At 44.1% G+C, this 20,913-nt stretch overlaps 2 protein-coding genes across 2 annotated transcripts in view; one reads left to right on the top strand and one right to left on the bottom strand.

Annotated features, from left to right (window-relative positions):
- The window catches only part of LOC126950209 (zinc finger protein 273), a 33,237-nt gene extending 27,137 nt beyond the window's left edge, over positions 1–6,100 (bottom strand). Inside the window, exon 1 of the mRNA XM_050783492.1 lies at positions 5,926–6,100. Coding sequence (XP_050639449.1) covers positions 5,926–5,928 — 3 coding nt within the window. The 5' untranslated portion in view covers positions 5,929–6,100. The remainder of the gene's footprint in view (positions 1–5,925) is intronic.
- LOC126950211 (zinc finger protein 680) overlaps positions 1–20,913 on the top strand; it is a 473,756-nt gene that overhangs the window by 56,385 nt on the left and 396,458 nt on the right. The gene's annotated exons all lie outside the window — the stretch shown is intronic.

Here is a 20,913-nt window from a genome sequence, read left to right as displayed (position 1 = left end):
AAATGTCTATCAATAGTAGACCGGATAAAGAAAACATTATGGCCGGACGCAGTGGCTCACACCTATAATCCTGGCACTTTGGGAGGCCAAGGTGGGCAGATCACTTAAAGTCAGGAGTTCAAGACCAGCCTGGCCAACAGGTTGAAACCCCGTCTCTACTAAAAAATACGAAAAAAATTAGCCAGGCATGGTGGTGCATGCCTGTAATCCCAGCTGCTTGGGAGGCTGAGGCAGGAGAGTCACTCAAACCTGGATGGTGGAGGCTGCAGTGAGCCGATATCGCACCACTGCACTCCAGTCTGGGTGACAGAGGGAGACTGTGAAAGAGAAAAAAAGAAGAAAACATATTATCGGGTGCAGTGGCTCACGCCTATAATCCCAGCACACTGGGAGGCCGAGGCAGTTGGATTGCCTGAGGTCAGCAGTTTGAAACTAGCCCAGGACAACGTGGCAAAACCCCATACCTGCAAAAAATACAAAAAGAAAAACTAGCTAGGTGTGGTGGCATATGCCTGTAGTCCCAGCTACTTTGGGGGCTGAGGTAGGAGGATTGCTGAAGCCCAGGATATTGAGGCTGCAGTCAGCCAAGATCACACCACTGTACTCCAGCCTGGGCAACAGAATATCCTGTCTCCAAAATAAAACAGAAGATTTAATAAAAACAAAATATGATATATAAACATCATGAAATACTATGTGGCCCTAAAAAAATAATAAGGTTATGTCCTCTGCAGCAACATGGTTTGAGCTGGAGACCATCATCTTTAGCAAACTAATGCAGAAATGGAAAACCAAATACATGTTCTCATTTATAAGTAAGTGCTAAATAATAAGAACACATGGCACCTTGGGAGGCAGAGTCCAGCAGATCAGTTGAGGTCAGGAGTTTGAGACCAGCCTGGTTAACATGATGAAACCCTGTCACTATTTTTAAAAATAAATAAATTAGCCACGCATGGTGGCAGGTGCCTGTAATTTCAGCTACTCGGGAGGCTGAGGCAGGAGAATCACTTGAACCTGGCAGGCAGAGGTTGCAGTAAGATCATGCCACTGAACTGTAGCCTGAGTAAGAGAGCAAGACTCCATCTCAAAACAAACAAACAAACAAACAAACAAAAACACATGGACACAAAGCAGGGAACAACAAACACAGAGGCCAAATTGAGGGTGGGGGGTGAGAGAACAAAGAGGATCAGAAAAAGTACCTATTTGGTGCTATGCTTACTAACTCAGTGACAAAATAATCTACACACCAAAGCCTCACGACACAATTTTACCTATATAACAAATTGGCACGTGTACCACGAACCAAATGTAAAAGTTAAAAGGAAAAAAAATCCATGAGTGGAGAATAGTACAATGTAGGTGGAAGGATTTGTTTGTGCTATCAGATAGTGGCCCAGGGGGGCTGTACTCTGATTTGTGTCCATACAGGCAGACGAGATTATGAACAGGTGGTGCAGAACTGTTGGTTGGTGGAGAAAGCAGGTTGCTGCTGCAGATTCAGTGTACGGGGGTGGGGATATGCCCAGAGACATGTAGACACTTTTGTGGATGTTTGGCAAAAAATAGCAGGATCAAAAATGCTATGGTGAAATTCCTAAGGGCGGTGCCTAGTCCTGGGAGGGGTGTGGACACATCAATGTCTAGTGGGTATGTTTGAGAGTGGATGGGAATCCTGTGGTGGCAGCTGTGGAAAAAAGGGGTCCGTTATCACAGCTCATTTCCTCTAAGTTTTCAGTTCTTGCTTACCTTGGGAGGAGACCTGGAATCACAGGACAACGGGCAGTGTGGCAGCCTGGGTACAGGAGAGCAGAGCCTCCCATTCCCACATACCCAGAGTTCCATTCCAGGCCAGGATTCTGTGATAGCTCTTCTCTGGTACCAAATCTCTAGAGTTTGTTGAATACCAAGCAATTCTCTAACACCAACTAATTGTCTAACATCTGAATTCTGACACCACCCGGGGTCAGCACAGACCCTGATTCAGGGCTCAGTCCCACAACACTATCCTCACTGCAGATGCCAGTCACAAATTCCATAGGCCCATCTATACACTGGGGTTACCGTTTAAAAATCTGGGACTCCCATAACCTCCCTCAAGTTCAATAATTTGATAGGGCTACTCACAGAATTCAGCAAACACTGTAGTTATGTTGACCAGTTTATTATAAAAGACACAACACAGGAAAACTCAAATGGAAGAAATAGGACCAAGAAAAGAGGTGGGGAAAGATGAAGCACATAGATAATCCTGGTAAATAGCTGTGATTAATAAAATTATCCATCCTTTTTGTTCTCCATGAACAGTTTATGGAAAGACAGTAATGGGAAACACCCTTCCCATTATGACTTAGATGGTGCTCTCTTCTTACTTACCACATAACCAAACAGACTCCATGTTTTCTTTTCTCATTAAAAAACAAACGACAACAACAGAAAAAAACAGCTCAATTGGTCTCAGTGGCTAAGAAAAAATACTTCTTAATCAAACTTTACTTAAGTTTATCTTCTTCCCACAGGTTCAGAACTTTGAGCTACCCTCAGTCTGAGCCAACATACACCATTTTATGTCCCAGCTAAGAACACACTGACTTCAGAGTAAAACATTCTCTGATATAAAATCTAATTTTCCCACCCTCTATTTGCCATCTCCTCCCACCTTCTTTCTAATCTTGTCTGCCTAAACTCTGCAATCCGTAAAGATCTTATAGTTGGTACTTTGCCTGTTGCAATACTCCTTTGGAATTCAAATTTCTTTGTACATAAATATAACTTTGTTTTATTTTATAAAGTCTAGAAACTACCTTAAAACAGTAACAACTTCATCTTCAGTAAGACCCTCCCAAACCCCTTCCATCTTAACCTTAACTGCATCTGCCTGTGGGTCCCCAGCTTTCCAGGGCTCTGTAGCTTCTCTCAGTATAAAGGCTTCTTCCATGGCTGGGGTGAGCAGGCTGGGACATCTGCAGGGGAGGCTCCCCAGAAAGAACCTAACTGGGCCTTTAATAAGCTCCTTTTGCAGGCTCCATATTAGCCTTAGCTTGAAGTCACTGGGCTGAAGCTTTAATTTCCATGTCAGAGGTATTCACTTGGTTTTTGAAAGTGTTTAAAAAAATCCAGCAAAATTACTCAAACACAGTGATCATATAAGGGGAAGACATTTTAAGGTGTTTACATTTTATACCTCAACAAGAAAAGCAAAAGTATCCATTCCTTTTAGATGATAAACATGTTATTTTATAATTTTTATTAAAAATCATGTAGTAAACAATTAGTCATATGGGAACACTTCTGGGAGGTACCAAGTTTTACCATATAATTCAGCATTAAACTCAGAAATCAAGATAACAGGACATAGACCAGAGATATTCACTGTCACAAATGTACCCTGCATGTACGAACTGATGTTTTCACAAATGTAAGTAACTCACCAATCATCTACTACATACTCTTGTGGAAAAGTATTTATTTTCTACAGCCAAAATTAAAAAGAGATTCTCCCTATTTTTTTCCTTGGTAGCATTCTAAAAGCCAAGACTTGGAATTCTGTTTGATCTCACCCATAAAAGACACACCTGAGAAAATCCTTAAACTCATTCTGGGAAAGAAAAAGATAAATCATAATTTTTAACAAATGGACTATATAATTAGATATTTCTCTCCCTGAAACTCACTTTTTAAAAAATTTTTACCTTTCAAGTTTTACTAATAAAATGCAATTTACAGTAAAAAACTGAAGTCAAAAAAAGTGAACAAATTTTTCAAGATTATAAACCCCCATAGAGTGGCAGTGCTGATTAGAAAACTGATGTGTTTGACTCCTGTCAAGTCAGGCCATGATCACTTGATTCTCCCACCCCATCCTGCTAAGTGCTCAATGACCGCCCTGTTCGGAGACACTATACCTCAGTTACTGCTCCAGATGCATTTTAGTTTGCAAGTTCTTGCACCACCTCACTGGAGTAAGTTTGTTTAGTTTTGTTTTTTTTTTTTTTGGGTACACTATTTTAAGGCCAGTACGGCCAACATGGCGAAACCTCGTCTCTACAAAAAACACAAAAATTAGCCAGGTGTGTCAGCGTGCACTTGTAATCCCAGCTACTTGGCAGGCTGAAACTAGAGAATCGCTTGAACCTGGGAGGCAGAGGTTGCAGTGAGCCACGATCGCCCCACTGCACTCCAGCCTGGGTGACAGAGTGAGACGGTCTCAAAAAAAATAAAAATAAAAAATAAAAAAAAAAGTGCACCAGGAGATGCCTGTCAGCCTCATGACATCCATCTGCTCTTTGGAGAAGCTACACTCCATACATGAGACTGTCCTATGGGAGAAAATGACCCAGGAGCTGATATTCACTAAACATTCTAGCAGACATAGGGATTGTGGGTATCTTGGTTTATCCCCAGACAGTACTAAAACTCAAAACCAGGAAAACGCTGAGGAGTGGCTGAGGAAACATCACTCCATAAAGTTTCCAAAGGGAAACCTTGACCCAAAAACATTTTGATAAGATCTCTGTGCCTAGGGAAGATTTTTTTAAAAAGAGGCACATACATTTTTTACAACACAGTGTCAGGGGGTGATTCTTTGCTTTCTTCTCCTGGGAAATATTTTCAAACAGAAAAAAGTTTTTCTAAAGTGCTATCCAATGCTTTGTCAAAAAATGATTAAAATACAGTATCTAAAATGTACACTAAAATAATGTGAATTAGGATGAGGAAGTTGGCATTTCGGAATGTCAGAACTGAAAATTTGGTATTTTACTGCAAGTCAGAGTTAAGCTGGAGGAATTGGGGGTGGGGAGTAGTCTTGAGATTCTGCTTGGGCCACATGTGAAAAATTCAGGGGAAAATCTGTCCCCTGTGGAGTGTGAACATAATTAAGTAGCAGGCAATCAGACTGAGGTAGCTCTAGTCCCAGGGTCCCCATTTAAAAAAAATTTAACTCAAATTGGCCGGGCGCAGTGGCTCACGCCTGTAATCCCAGCACATTGGGAGGCGGAGGCCGGTGGATTGCCTGAGCTCAGGAGTTCGAGACCAGCTTGGGCAACACAGTGAAACCCAGTTTCTACTAAAATACAAAACAATTAACTGGGCGTTGCGGCGTGCACCTGTAATCCCAGTTAGTTGGGAGGCTTAGGCAGGAGAATCGTATGAACCCGGGAGGCGCTGGTTGCAGTGAGCCGAGATCGCGCCATTGCACTACAGTCTGAGCGACAGTGTCAGACTCCGTCTCAGAAAGAAATGGAAAAAAAAAAATCTAACTCAAACTTTTTGTAAATTACAACATTGGGGGAAACAAAATTCAGGCTTAACCAACCATAAACTACCAATTAACCTCTGATGACATAACCAGGAAATGTTCACCCTGATTTTACAAATTAAGAAACTACATAACGGTACCTAACCAACTACTGGTTTTCTTCATCATACACCTTATAAAAGTCTTTCCTTCAAGCCCCTCCCATGTACCACAAACTACAAACCACAACTGGGTGCTCTATAATTTGTGAACGACTGTCTGATTAAATTCTTCAATATTTTCGGGGTGACTTCCATACATTTTAATAGAAAAAAGGAGGGTCTGGGAACCCCACGAACCAAAGCTCTTCCTATTCATGAACCCTGCACCCTGAGTCATCGGGGAGACATGCGGCGCTGCGGGTGCAGAGCTGCCCAGAGAGGGTTCCAGGCCAGGGCACGGTCACTGCACAGGGACGAGACAGGACGCCCGGGGTCCCGGCTGCCAGCCCAGCAGCCATCTTATGACTGAAGGGGACTGAGGGCCGAGCTGCGCCAAGGAGAACTCCCGGGCGCGGATTTTGGAGTCGACTGCAGGGCAGCCGGAGTCTCGCCACCGCCACTTCCCACCAGTTCCAACCAGCCCCTCCCCCTCTCTCGGGATCTGGGACCCGGCACTCTCACCATTTCCAGGCTTCCAGGGAGTCCTGGCGTCTTAGCTGTGGATCTCCCAATACCTGCAGGTAACGGGGCCACAGAGGCTGAACCTCTAGGAGCAGAGTACACAGAGCAATGAAGACGAGACCCGGAGCTCCGGAGCTCCGGCTGAGGCAGGAGACAAAGGCCCCGCCAATTCCCGGAAGCCGTCCTGTCCGCTCCAGCTGCGTGCCTGATTGGACGGGTCCCAGCCCAGCGTCTCTGATTGGATGATGTTTAAGGACCCGCCCCCTCAGGCCCTGAATGGCAGAAGATGTGCTCAGTTGCTGAGCTGAAAGAAGATAGAATGAAACCTAAGCTGCAGGCTTTTCAATCAGGGCTTCCTCCCTGAACTGAGTCAGGCCCACCCACAGGGTATTTGCATTTAACCTTGTGTATAAGGTCATATGCATTTGTATTAATAAATAGTATATTGTGTGAAAGGAAAATAAATTTTGGGGCCCCAAAATCACTAAGCTATAGGGAAAAGTCAAGCTGGGAACTGCTTAGGCAAACCTGCCTTCCATTCTATTCAAAGTCACCCCTCTGCTCACTGAAATGACTGCATATCTGATTGCCTCCTTTTCTGAGGCTAATCAGGAACTCAGAAGAATGCAACCATTTGTTTTTTATCTACCTAGGACCTGGAAGCCCCCTCCCCATGTCCAGTTTTCTTTCTTTTTCTTTCTCTCTCTCTCTCTCTCTGTCTCTTTCGGAGTCTCGCTCTGTCTTCCAGGCTGGAGTGCAGTGGCACGATCCGATCTCCGCTCACTGCAACTTCCACCTCCGTAGTTCAAGCGATTCTCCTGCCTCAGCCTCCAGAGTAGCTGGCTAATTTTTCTTTCAGTAAAGTGCTAGGATTACAGGCGTGAGCCACCGCGCCCGACCCAGAGGTAGTTTTTTTTGAGACAGAGTTTCACTCGCATGATCTGGGGTTTTACCATGTTGGCCAGGCTGGTCTTGAACTCCTGACCTCAGGTGATCCACCCGCCTCCGCTTCCCAAAGTACTGGGATTACAGGCGTGAGCCACCGCGCCTGGCCTCAAAATAAACTTTCGAAATTAACTGAGATCTGTCTCAGATATTTGAAGTTCACAATTATATGGCTATTAACAAATGGAAAAAATATAATAACATTATTTAACAATTTCAGATTTTACGACCTTCCTAGCTTCTGGTCCTTTAAGCAGACAGCCTGAGATTTTAAAACGGAGGCAATCCTCTGAAACAAAATGTAAGTCACATGTGAATTTTAAACATTCTAGTAGCCAAACTTAAAAAAAAAAACGAAGAAACAGGTGGAATTTATTGTAAAAGTTTCATCTTTATATACTCTAGTTCTAGAATTCAAATATTCTAATATTCAAAATATTATTTTAATATGTGAGCAGTATGTAATTTTTCATGTAATATATTATTGTATATAATATATATAATAATATATAATATTATCTATAATATTATACATGACCTCAAGTGATCCACCCGCCTTGGCCTCCCAAAGTAGTGCTAGGATTACAGGCATGAGCCACTGCGCCCGACCCAGAGGTACTTTTTTTTGAGACGGAGTTTCACTCGCGTGATCTGGGCTCACCACAACCTCCACCTCCGGGTTCAAGCGATTCTCCTACCTCAGCCTCCCGAGTAGTTGAGATTACAGGCATACGCCACCATGCCCGGCTAATTTTGTATTTTTAGTAGAGACGGGGTTTCTCCATGTTGGTCAGGCTGATCTCAAACTCCCAACCTCATGTGATCCGCCCGCCTCGGCCTCCCAAAGTGTGTTATGCCTAGACCGTTTATTCCCCGAAGAAGACCACCAGAGTCCAGAGTCAAAGCTAAGCAGCAAGGATCTTTATTACAGGTTCGAACCTGGAACTCTCCTCGCTCGTGAAACGAGACGGGCAGGAGAGCTCCCCCACTGAGCTCCGAGCAGTGTTATATAGTCTAAGAAAAGTGGGCATAGAGTTATTATACAAATCAGATATATGATTGGCTAGTGTTTGAACAAGGCGATTTGGCTAACTATGATTGGTTCCCACCATTTCTGATATTTTGGTTCAAACTTTGAGGCGGGAGAGCAGGTTTATGGCAGCAAGAGTTTATCTTACTTAAACACGTCTTGTGACCTTGCCTCAGAACTTACAAAATCTCTGGTATGTGCAAAACAAAATCTCTGGTACGTGCAGAAAACCAGGTACTCACAGAACTTACGAAATCTCTGGTATGTGCAAAGATTAGAGAGCAGAACAAGGGTGTAGCGGGTGGGGGGCGGGTACACATCTATCTTTGTGTCCTTTCATTTCCCCCTTCTCATAAGTAACTGGATGTCCAATCTTGGATTTCCAGAGTCTTATAATATAGCCTCACTTTCTGGGTGCAGGAGAGGCTGGTGATGGCTACGGAGGACCATTAGTTGGATGGTATCAAACCTTTCTCTGACAAATTGTAAAATTTTATTTACCACACAGGGGCCTATAGTGAATAGAAGTAGTAAAGACATTAGGGGGCCTAAAAGGGGTGCCAGAAGGGAAAACATTGAAGAGCTCCACCAATAATTCTTACAATTATATTCAGTCTGATCATATTCAAAACAAATCATGGGTATCCCCGGTTGGGCAATTTGGAAATTAGTGAAATTGAGGTAAATTGGAGTATTGCACCCGGAGGGGGGGCAGTCTGCACTAGCTAGCAGTTTACCCGCTTGGGGGGTTTCCCCGGGGTGAGTTTTGTTCTCATAGAGCCAGAACCTCCAGACATAGGGATTAGACGGCGCAGCAGTTAAGAGAGTCAGATGTATAAGGCATAAAAGCATAGGCAAGCTAGACATGGTTACAGCTATGTGGGTGACGGCGCAGGGTTAGCTTTAAGGGATTGTTCTTAGCTTTGTCTACAGTCCATGTAACCGGTGCTCCAGACGGCTCGAGAAGGTCGGATGTTGGGTCCACTGGTTTGACGTGTGTGTAGTGGATCCACGAAGCGATGCCTTCTACTTTGAGAGCGGTGGGAGTAGTCAGGAGTACTTGCAGTGGTCCTTTCCACCTGGGTTGAAGAGTTTCTTGCCGGTGGCGCTTGACTAGGACCCAGTCTCCCGGCTGGAACGGATGAGGCGTCGGCGGAGGTCCTGCCTCATACAGTTCTCGTAGTCTGGGCCAAAATTCCTGGTGAATTTTCTGTAAGGCTTGTAAGGAGAACAGGAGCTCAGAGACATTTTCAGTTTCAGGTTTGAGTAAGTCATCTTTTAGACTGGGGACCAGGGGTGGGGGTCTGCCATACATGATTTCATATGGTGTGAGGCCTAGTCTGTAAGGGGTATTTCGGGCCCGGAACAGAGCGTAGGGGAGAAGTACTACCTAATTAGCTCCAGTCTCCATGGTCAATTTAGTTAAGGTCTCCTTCAGAGTCCGATTCATCCTTTCTACCTGTCCTGAGCTTTGGGGCCTATAAGCACAATGTAATTTCCAATTTGCCCCAAGAATGGAAGCCAAATCCTGACTTACCTTAGCAACGAAGGCTGGTCCATTGTCTGACCCTATTTGGACGGGAAAGCCATACCTGGGGAGGATTTCTTCCAAAATTTTCTTTGCTACAACCTGAGCAGTTTCTCTCTTAGTTGGGAACGCTTCTGTCCAACCTGAAAAAGTATCTCAGTCTCTGACGTTACAGCCGCTCCTGCATACCGCTGGCCTTGGTGGACGTAGCTGCTGCCATCAGTGAACCAGGTGAGTTCTGTGTCGGGGAGCGGACGATCTTGCAGGTCCTCCCGCACCCCATGCACCTGAGCCAGTATCTCAGTGCACTCATGGAACGGGGCGTCCAAGTCTGGATTTGGCAGCAGTGAAGCAGGGTTTAAAGAGGTTGGGGGCAGAAAAGTTATTCTGAGGGGGTTTAACAGCAGTCCTTGATAGTGGGTGAGCCGGGCGTTACTCATCCATCGGTCCGGCGGCTGCCGGAGGACGCCTTCAATGGCATGCGGGGTTATAACGCGCAACTCTTGCCCCATGATAAGTTTATCAGCGTCTCGGACCATTAGGGCGGTCGCCGCGATTATCCGCAGGCAGGGTGGCCAGCCAGCAGCCACTGAATCTAATTTTTTTGACAAATAGGCAACTGGCCTCTGCCAGGGGCCTAGGTACTGTGTTAACACGGCTTTTGCAACACCTTTACTTTCATCTACGTATAAGTGGAAGGGCTTGGAGACATCAGGGAGCCCCAGCGCGGGGGCTGATAACAAGGCAGTTTTGATTTGTTGAAAGGCCAGCTCAGCCTCTTCCGTCCAATTGAAGGGCTGCCGTTCCTTTGTTGCCTGGTATAGGGGCTTGGCTAACTCAGCAAATCCGGGTATCCATAACCTACAGAACCCTGCCGACCCCAGGAATTCTCTTACTTGCCGTGTCGACTGGGGTCTAGGGATGCATAGGACTGTTTCCTTTTGGGCTTTGGTTAGCCAGCGTTGCCCCCCTTTTAATAGGTACCCCAGATAAGTTACCTCCGACTTGCAGATCTGAGCCTTTGTTGCTGAGGCTCGGTAGCCTAGCTCCCCTAGAGTCTTCAAGAGGTCCTCAGTCCCTTGAACACAAGTTTCCGGGGATCTGGCTGCTATTAAGAGATCATCAACATATTGCAAAAGAGTTATTTCAGGGTGTTGCCGCCAGTACTCACCCAGATCTTCATGAAGGGCTTCATCGAACAGGGTTGGCGAGTTCTTGAACCTTTGTGGCAGCCTGGTCCATGTAAGCTGACCGTTGATGCCCCTCTCAGGATCCGTCCATTGAAATGCAAAGAGTCCTTGACTTTTGGGAGCCAGAGGAAGGCTGAAGAAAGCATCTTTTAGATCAAGAACGGTATACCACTGTTTTTCGGGATGTAAAGCACTCAGAAGGGTGTATGGATTGGGCACAGTGGGATGTATGTCCATGACCCTTTTATTAACTTCTTTTAAATCCTGTACTGGCCTGTAGTCCGTACTGCTGGGTTTACGAACAGGTAACAGTGGAGTATTCCAGGATGAGTGGCAAGCCCGTAGGACTCCCTGGTCTAGGAGTCGGCGGATATGGGGTGTAATTCTTTCTTTTGCCTCCAGGGGCATAGGATATTGCCGAACCTGAACCGGGTCCGTCCCTGGCTTAACTTCCACAAATATGGCAGGTCGATGTTTAGCTAGCTCTAAGCCCCCAGTTTCTGCCCACGCTTCAGGGAAACGCTGGAGCCAAGAGTCAATTTCCTGATTGGGGGGCTTTTGCTCTTGATGGAGTCTGTACTCATCTTCTAAGGTGACAGTCAGGATAGATATTGGCCTGTTTTGGGAATCAGTTATCTTGGGCCCTTCTGGCTCAAAGTGGATTTGGGCCCCCATTTTTGTCAGCAAGTCCCTCCCTAGTAGAGGGCAGGGGCTCTCTGGGATGACTAGAAAGGAATGGGAGACTTTTCCCGTTCCTAAGTCTACAGTCCTCTGGGTTGTCCAGGGGTATTTTTTGATGCCTGTGGCCCCGTGCACCCAGGATGTTTTCTTAGACATTTTTCCAATTGGTTTGGTTAGGACTGAGCGTTCCGCCCCAGTATCGACCAAGAAGCGAACTGGGGACCCCTCCACTTGCAAAGTTACCCTGGGTTCGGGGAGGGGGTCCGAACCCCGTCTTCCCTAGTCAGAGTCCTGGGTAATGAGTACGGAGGTAGGGTTAGCTGGTCTCCGTTTCTTTGGGCAGTCTTTAATCCAGTGACCACGTTCCTTGCAATAAGCACACTGATCCTTTTCTAATCCTTGCCTAGAGCCTTGCTTTGTCTGCTTTCTGCTTTGGCCATTCCCTGCCTGGGGGAAAGCTGCTACCAAAACTTTGGTCATTTCTTTGGTTGCCTTGAACTGTTTTTCTTCTGGAGTATCCTTATTATTTTATAAACTCGCTGGGCCATCTGAAGGAGGTCCTGAATCTGCTTTCCCTCTAAACCTTCTAATTTCTGGAGTTTTCTTCTAATATCTGATGCTGCCTGGTTTACAAAGGACATTACTACCGCAGCCTGATTTTCCGGTGCTTCCGGGTCCATAGGGGTATACTGTCTGAAAGCTTCCATTAATCTCTCTAAATACACAGCGGGGCTTTCTGTCTTACCTTGTAACACAGAATATACTTTAGCCAAATTTGTGGGCTTGCGAGCTGCAGCCCGGAGACCCGCCATTAGAGTCTGGCGATAAATGAGCAGTCGTCCTCTACCTTCTGGTGTTGTAGTCCCATCTGGGCCAGGTCAAAGGAAAAGCCGCGTTAATGAGGTCAGGATTTGCAGTTGGCTGGCCGTCATCTCCTGGAACCAGCTTTCTGGCCTCAACTTGGATTCTTTCCCGCTCCTCCATTGTGAACAGGATTCGGAGGAGCTGTTGACAGTCATCCCAGGTTGGCTGGTGAGTAAACATGACACTGTCTAACAACGAGGTTAGATCTTTGGGATTATCGGAGAACCGAGCATTTTGGGACTTCCAATTGTATAAATCACTAGTGGAAAAAGGCCAATACATGAGACGGGAGAGCCCGGTATCATCGAGCGATCCTATTTCTCTGAGAGGCAGGGCTACGGTGGAGTCAGGGAGTCGGGAAGCTTGGTCCCGCAGTACGCGGCCTCGCGTTCGGCTGGCCGGCCCCCCCGGGTTACTTTCGCTCTCGGCTGCTTCCGCTTCTCAGTTTCCCTCTACGGAAGCACCACCCTGGGGGACTGGGTCCTGCGGGATAAGGTGCAGATATGGTGGGGGAAGTGTGGGTTCTAACGTTAGGGGGTCCTGGCTGTCTGGCAGCACAGGGGCCGAGGGAGCAGAGGGAGTCCTTTGTCTTGTAGGTCGCATTACTAGGACCTTGCAAGGCTCAAGGATGAATGGAGTTATCCAGGGCGGTGGGTCTTCCACAAGATTTTGCCACACTAGAATATAAGGAATTTGACCAGGATGTCCTGACTGCCCTGGCAGGAAAATCTTAGTTTTTACCTTAGTAATAATAGAGAGACAGAAAGTTCCTTCGGAGGGCCACCCTACGCCGAAAGAGGGCCACTCGGAACGGCAGAAAGTAACTAGCTTTCCCTTCTTTAGTTCTACGCTTAAGTTACGCCCCCGAGCCTTCACATCCTTAAAATTGGTAACAAGGAGTGAGAGCGGCGTGCTCTGGTTGTTGCCCATCTTTGGACTGCTCCTACAAAGAGAAGGAGGGACGAAAATGAGTGTGAAGCAGAGGGGAGTACCCGACAGGTCCGGTCCTGGAAGGGGAAGAAAAGGTTTTATGTTTCGTTTTGGACTTACACTTAACACTTAACAATAATGGACAGACAGTGAGAAACGAGGAGCCTTCGCGAGCGCGTGTCGGACTTCCGACCTGAGTCAGACGGGGCAACCAAGGATGGAGGCCCCCAGATGGGCACTGGGGGACGTCTCCCACCAGTCCCGAGTGGCTGTCTTTTAGCACGTCCGCCAAGACCATGCCACTTATAAAACAGACCAATACAGATTACAGATTACGGATTTCGCGAAATTTCAGGGAGACAGACAGAGACAAAGACAGAGACAGTGACAAAGCCGGCTTACCTACAGATTAAGATCCATTGACTTGGGGGTCTGGTGGGCTTGGGGGAAATCCCGGACGAGCCCCCATTTGTTATGCCCAGACCGTTTATTCCCCGAAGAAGACCACCAGAGTCCAGAGTCAAAGCTAAGCAGCAAGGATCTTTATTACAGGTTCGAACCTGGAACTCTCCCTCGCTCGTGAAAACGAGACGGGCAGGAGAGCTCCCCCACTGAGCTCCGAGCAGTGTTATATAGTCTAAGAAAAGTGGGCATAGAGTTATTATACAAATCAGATATATGATTGGCTAGTGTTTGAACAAGGCGATTTGGCTAACTATGATTGGTTCCCGCCATTCTGATATTTTGGTTCAAACTTTGAGGCGGGAGAGCAGGTTTATGGCAGCAAGAGTTTATCTTACTTAAACACGTCTTGTGACCTTGCCTCAGAACTTACAAAATCTCTGGTATGTGCAAAACAAAATCTCTGGTACGTGCAGAAAACCAGGTACTCACAGAACTTACGAAATCTCTGGTATGTGCAAAGATTAGAGAGCAGAACAAGGGTGTAGCGGGTGGGGGGCGGATACACATCTATCTTTGTGTCCTTTCAAGTGCTGGGATTACAAGTGCTTTTAAGAGAAAGAGACAGATATGTCATAGGAGGATCTAATGGCAGAGAAAAGAAAGAGGGGACCGGGCGCGGTGGCTCATGCCTGTAATCCCAGCACTTTGGGAGACCAAGGCGGGCGGATCACGAGGTCAGGAGATCGAGATCATCCCAGCCCGGCTCACACAGTGAAACCCCGTCTCTACTAAAAATACAAAAAACTAGCCAGGCGTGATGGCGGGCACCTGTAGTCCCAGCTACTCGGGAGACTGAGGCAGGAGAACGGCGTGACCCTTGGAAGTGGAGCTTGCAGTGAGCCAAGATCGCGCCACTGCACTCCAGCCTGGGTGACAGAGCGAGACTCCGTCTCAAAAAAAAAAAAAAAAAAAGAAAGAAAGAAAGAGGGTCTAACTTATGGAAGAAATAATCACCTATTATCTGGAATAGCGTAAGACAAGCAAAAGAGGTCACAACATGACTACATCAATGAGAAGAAAAAGGCAACCTGCTGAAAGGACTCATTGGCATCATGAAGCTACATTTAGTAAGCCGAGGTGAATGGTCAGCCTCTGGGATACCAACAGTCTACCAAGAAGACTAAACTCATTCTAATAAAATCAGCATGTCTGCACCATTCTGGTGGAATAGGGTTACAGTATCCTTACAGAAGCCCCATAAAGACCAGTGGGTACCCTCCTAGAATTGAAGTTATGAAAAAGCATACCAGCGCCGGTCACGGTGGCTCATGCCTGTAATCCCAGCACTTTGGGAGGCTGAGGCGGGTGATCACCTGAGGTCAGGAGTTCGAGACTAGCCTGGCCAACATGGTGAAACCTCATCTCTACTAAAAATACAAAAATTAGCCGGTGTGGTGGTGTGCGCTTGTAGTCCCAGCAACTCGGGAGGCTAAGGTATAAGAATCGCTTGAACCCGGGAGGCAGAGGCTGCAATAAGCCAAGATGGAGCCACTGCACTCCAGCCTGGGAGACAGATCAAGACTCTGTCTCCAAAAAATAAAAGCATACCAGCTTGGTGCCTTGGCTCATGCCTATAATCCTCGTGGCATCGTGGCATGGAAAACTAGAACATGGACACACACACAGTTAGGTTCAGAGTGGAACTTTATAGGCAAAAGAGAGAAAAGAGCTCTCTGCGACAGAGAGGGTTCTTGGAGAAATGGGTTGCCGGTTTCCGGGTGAAATGCAAGGTGCTTTATAGATGATCTTGAGAAGTTAATGCCTGATTTACATAGGGTATGAAATATTGATTGGATTAGGTGCGCTATTTGTATACAGTGCAAAAAACTGGTTAGGACTAGTTGTGCTATTTGCATAGGTGTGAAATCTGGCCACCCCCACCCTAATTTTTTATTATGCAGATAGGTTCTCTGCCTGACCAGCAGCCATATTGCCTATTTCTTTAACGTAGGCATGATGAGGAAAGGGAGGACGGAGCCTCCATGTCGAACATACCTGGCTCTCAGGTAACCCTTTTCTATTGGCACAGCTTCTGGCATTCACTAGTTAGTGCAAGGTTCCGGTTTGCTTATCCATGCTTGCAGCTCAATTTTTCAGGCTGCTTTTGGTTAAAAGGGAAACCTTGCCAGGGACTCTTTTACCCTTGCTATCTGCCCAAACAATTTCTTTCTATCTCCTGTACCACTAGCATTTTGGGAGTTTGAGGTGGATGGATCACTTGAGCCCAGGCGTTTGAAACCAACCTGGGCAATATGACAAAACACCATCTCTACTAAAAGTACAAAAATCGCCCGACATGGTGGCACAAGGCTGTATTCCCAGCTACTCAGGAGTCTGAGGTGGGAGGATCACTTGAGCCTAGAAAATGGAAGTTGCAGTGAGCTGAGATTTCACAACTGCACTCCAGCCTGGGTGACAGAATGAGACTCGGGCTCAAAACAAACAAAAAAAAAAAGAAAAGAAAAGAAAGGAAAAAGCATAAAGCATACCTAATCATCATTTGTTTTCACAGTTTAAAAACCTTGAAACCAGACCGGGTATGGTGGCTTATCCCAGCACTTTGGGAGGCCGAGGCAGGCCGATCACATGAGGTTGTGAGTTGGACACCAGCCTGACCAACATGGAGGAACCCCATCCCTACTAAAAATACAAAATTAGCCAGGCTTGGTGGCGCATGCCTGTAATCCCAGCTACTTAGGAGACTGAGGCAGGAGAATCGCTTGAACCCGGGAGGCAGAGGTTGCTGTGAGCCAAGATCACGCCATTGCACTCCAGCCTGAGCAACAAGAGCAAAATTCTGTCTCAAAAAAAAAAAAAAAAAAAAAACAAACCTTGAAATTACATTGAACTTCTGCTGATTTTAGAGAATTCTGCTATACTGTACTACAATACTGAACTTTAAACACCTTCCTTAATAGAAATATATATATATATATTATATATATATAATATTTGTGTGTGTGTGTGTGTGTGTGATGGAGTCTCATTTTATCTCCCAGTCTGGAGTGCAGTGGCAAGATCTTGGCGCAGTTCAACATTTGTCTCCCAGTTTCAAGCAATTCTCTTGCCTCAGCCTTCCAAATAGCTGGGATTACAGGTACACACCACCACACCTGGCTAATTATTGTATTTTTAGTAGAGATGGGGTTTCACCATGTAGGCATGGCTGGTCTGGGACTCCTGACCTCAAGTGATCCACTTGCCTTGGTCTCTCAAAGTGTTGGGATTACAGGTGTGAGCCACCGCGCCTGACATAATATTTCCTGAATGCATAAATAGTTACGTAGATAGTTTATCTTAGATTAACATGATAAAAGTAACAATTAAAGACAACATTTTAAGTGGGATAAAATTAACCAAAACCACCTTTTTTTCAATGGCTTGGCATAATTGCCATGTTTTCTGAAATGACAGATTACTAACAAGAAGCAAAGACAAGATTTTTGCTTTGCTCAGTTGTTAAGTTTTGGATCTTTTGAAATCTAAAATTCTGGCTAAACAATTTGAAGGGAGAATTCTTTAGGTGGTTTCCTAGGGTTTCCAAGGCAATACAAGAAGAATTTTGATAGGCAGGAAAATGCATGCTATATACACATATTCTTCTTCTCTGATTTGCTTTCATATTTGAAAATTGAAAATTGAAAATCTAGTCTCTTAGAGTAAGTTAACAAAAGATTTATTTTTCAGCAAAGCAAATAATTGTAGAAAACTGATGGGGAACAAATGCCATTAGCTGCCAAAAACAGTATGACCAGATTCAGTGAGTATCTAGCCATGCAAATGACAGCCCAGTTAGTTACATTAAGACCCCAAAGATGCATGTGGACAGCATTTCCATGCAATGTGGTGCACCTCCACTGGGCACCTTCTTCTGCCTGTTTACAGAGATGCCGATTTCCCCTGAGTGACTCAATGTGAATACTAGAAACTGAGAGTGCTGTGTTCAGAGGGCTTACACATGGTTAACACACTTTTACCATATTATAATAAAATTTGATGTATCCAACTCTGCCTCAGAAAGGCTTTTAGTAAAAGATTGTTTATTTATAGTACTCAATCTGGATTCATGAAAAATTATAATATTCCAGGTAAGTCACAGACACTTAAATGTCAACCCAATTCTATAAAACACACTTGAATGAGATAGTCTTCTTAGCCAAAAATTTTATCAGTAATAACAGTGTTCAGCACGTGAGTACTACTGAAGTGAGTGCTCTTCATTGTCATCATTAAAATGGCAATAGCAACACGTGCTTTCCTGTCACCAGCTGGCTTGCTCTTCATTGGTGTAAAGTGAAGAAGGTGTTGAAACAGAGAAGAAAGGTGATAGAAATTGAATACTTATATAAAATACAATTTTTAATAAAAAGTAGCATTTGATGTCCAACTACAGGTAAGACTTGTATGAAATCATAATGTTGTCCTATTGACAGAATAACTTTATTCACAATATTCTTATTTCAAACAATATTCCTTTTTTGGCTACATATATGCCAGCCTTTTGGTGAAATATTACCTGAGCTCAATAGAAATCAACAAAATGAGGCCGGGCGCGGTGGCTCACGCCTGTAATCCCAGCAGTTTGAGAGGCCGAGGCGGGCATATTATGAGGTCAGGAGATTGAGACCATCCTGGCTAACACGGTGAAACCTTGTCTCTACTAAAAACAAAAAATTAGCCAGGCGTGCTGACAGGCACCTGTAGTCCCAGCTGCTCGGGAGGCTGAGACGGAAGACTGGCGTGAACCCAGGAGGCGGAGCTTGAAGTGAAAGGAGATCGCCCCCTGCACTCCAGACTGGGCGACAAAGCGAGACTCCATCTCAAAAAAAAAAAAAAAAAAGAGAAAAAGAAATCAACAAAATGAATCTTTATTTTACTAGAAGCACTTTAGTATTGATGCATATGCTTATTTTGCTTAAAATACATTAGCTTTTTGGCTGGGCACGGTGGCTCAGGCCTGTAATTCCAGCACTTTGGGAGGCCGAGGCGGGTGGATCACGAGGTCAGGAGATTGAGACCATCCTGGCTAACACGGTGAAATCCCGTCTCTACTACAAAAAATTAGCTGGGCGTGGTGGCGGGCGCCTGTAGTCCCAGCTACTCGGGAGGCTGAGGCAGGGGAAAGGCGTGAACCTGGGAGGCGGAGCTTGCAGTGAGCTGAGATCTCACCACTGCACTCCAGCCTGGGCGACACAGCAAGACTCCATCTCAAAAAAAAAAAAAAAAGAAAAAAGAAAAGCTTTTTATGAGAATCACTTTTCTTTCAGTGATTTCTGTACTGCTGAGAAATGGTTGTTCTACCAGGAAACTGCTATTCTCAGCTCTACCAACATTGACTAAGAGTGAGTGAGTGATGTGTGGATAAGAAGCAAATGTGTCTTCTCTTCATCTCTTTTTTAACGTATTCACTGAAGAAAAAGAAGAATGCAGATAGATGAAAAATAATATGATTCCTGAAAGATCATGAAGTCCTCTTAACATGAAAAAAACAAAAAACTAAACAAAACAAAACAACGAAAAAATGAAAAAAACCACGGGGGATAGTGATGCGAGCAGAAAATATATTATTTTTCTAAGCCTCTGAAATTTCAATATACCACCTGCATTTCTTTAACAAATATATATTTCCTTCAGTTTTGACTCCTCAGGATATGATTCCATTCCCTGGTGAATCAAAACTGAGAGAAGAATAAATTATATGTTAAGGTAAGAGACATAGGGAAGACCCATTACTTTTGACCCACATCTCCTCCACCCCCAGCCCCAGGCAATCATCATTCTACTCTCTGCTTCTATAGTTTCTGTGCTAATTTTACTTAGCATAATGTCCTCCAGGTTCATTGAGGTTGTTGCAAATAACAAGAGTTGCTTCTTTTGAAGGGCGAATAGCATTCCGTTGTGTAAATATACAACATTTTCTATATTAATTCACCTGTTGATTAGCACTTAGTTTGATTCCATACCTTAGGAGTAATTGTGAGCAATCCACTTCCTTCCTTTTTTTCATTTGCTTTTAACTCTTTTTATTTTTATTTCTAGAAGTATTTTCATTTAATAATATAACTTATGACTGTTACATATCTTCATTTGAACTTGATTTGGGTCATGATCTATGAACCCAGGAGAAATTCTTTTATATCGTTGGAGCTTCGATCTACATTATTAATAAAAGATACTATTTTTCCAAGGATTGTTTTAATTTATACATAGTAGCTACAAGCATTTTTCACCGAAAAGCTCTTCTAAATATATTACAGTAAATATTTAAGAATAAGAATAAAATCATTTATATTTCAAAGATTTTTTTAGACTTGACTGGGTATATTTTGTCATATTTAATGTATTTATTCTTTCTGAAAAATGCCAAAATAAGAATTTTATTGTTTTTCCTGGAATAACAGACTATAGGTTTCTGTACTGTGATTTTGCTAATTTGCATTTATTAGTACTACCTTTCCATTTTTCCTTACGTGGTATAAGGTTATAAAAATGCCTTCCAGTTGATTTCTTGGGTAATAGCAGAATCTGTTTTCTCAGTAGCCTAAGAATTCTTGATATACCACTTTTAGAGGTACTGAATACAACTGGATATATGTGCTGAAATATGGATTTATTTATAAGCTCATTAGAGATTAAATCATAGCAACACGTTATAGTTCAATATTTTTGTCTAAATTCTTGTTGAGTCACATCTATCTATACATGTTGAGTTGCCAACAGCTTTTTTATATTAAGCCAGAACTCATTTTTTACTAAGCCAGAATTCATTTTACCTTGTGGTTTCACTTGAAATGTATGAGCTGCTATATATATATATATATATATATATAAAAACTTATATATAATAAGTAATAAAAATTTAATTCAAACACTATGGAAAGAAAAGTCATACAGGCACATTGTAAGTGAATTGGAATCTGGCATGTGACACTGATTAACAGGTTGAGCAGATTCAACTAGACCTAAATCCCTGAAACAATATTGAAAGACAGAATTTTTAAATTAAAAATATATTTGACAATTTAATAGACCTATGAAATTTGAAAAAAATCAATTTGTTTACTCATCATCAATCAATATTAGGTTAAACTAAAAATTTTTAAACATAAAAAAATAAAATTAATTAACTATCCCCAGAGTTACTGTGATTAACACAAGACTTCAGTGTATTTGAAAACACCAAATTATTAATTAAAAATATCCATTTTGAAAAGATCTTAGAATTTTTTTTTTCTTGAGATGGAGTCTCGCTCTGTCACCCAGGCTGGAGTGCAGTGGCATAATTTGGGCTCACTGCAACCTCTGCCTCCTGGGTTCAAGCGATTCTCCTGCTTCAGCCTCCCGAGTAGCTGAGA

Source organism: Macaca thibetana, chromosome 3, assembly GCF_024542745.1.
Source record: "Macaca thibetana thibetana isolate TM-01 chromosome 3, ASM2454274v1, whole genome shotgun sequence".
Classification (NCBI taxonomy): Eukaryota; Metazoa; Chordata; class Mammalia; order Primates; family Cercopithecidae; genus Macaca; species Macaca thibetana.
Note: the sequence above shows the minus strand (reverse complement) of the source record. Positions and strands in the feature narration are given on the sequence as shown.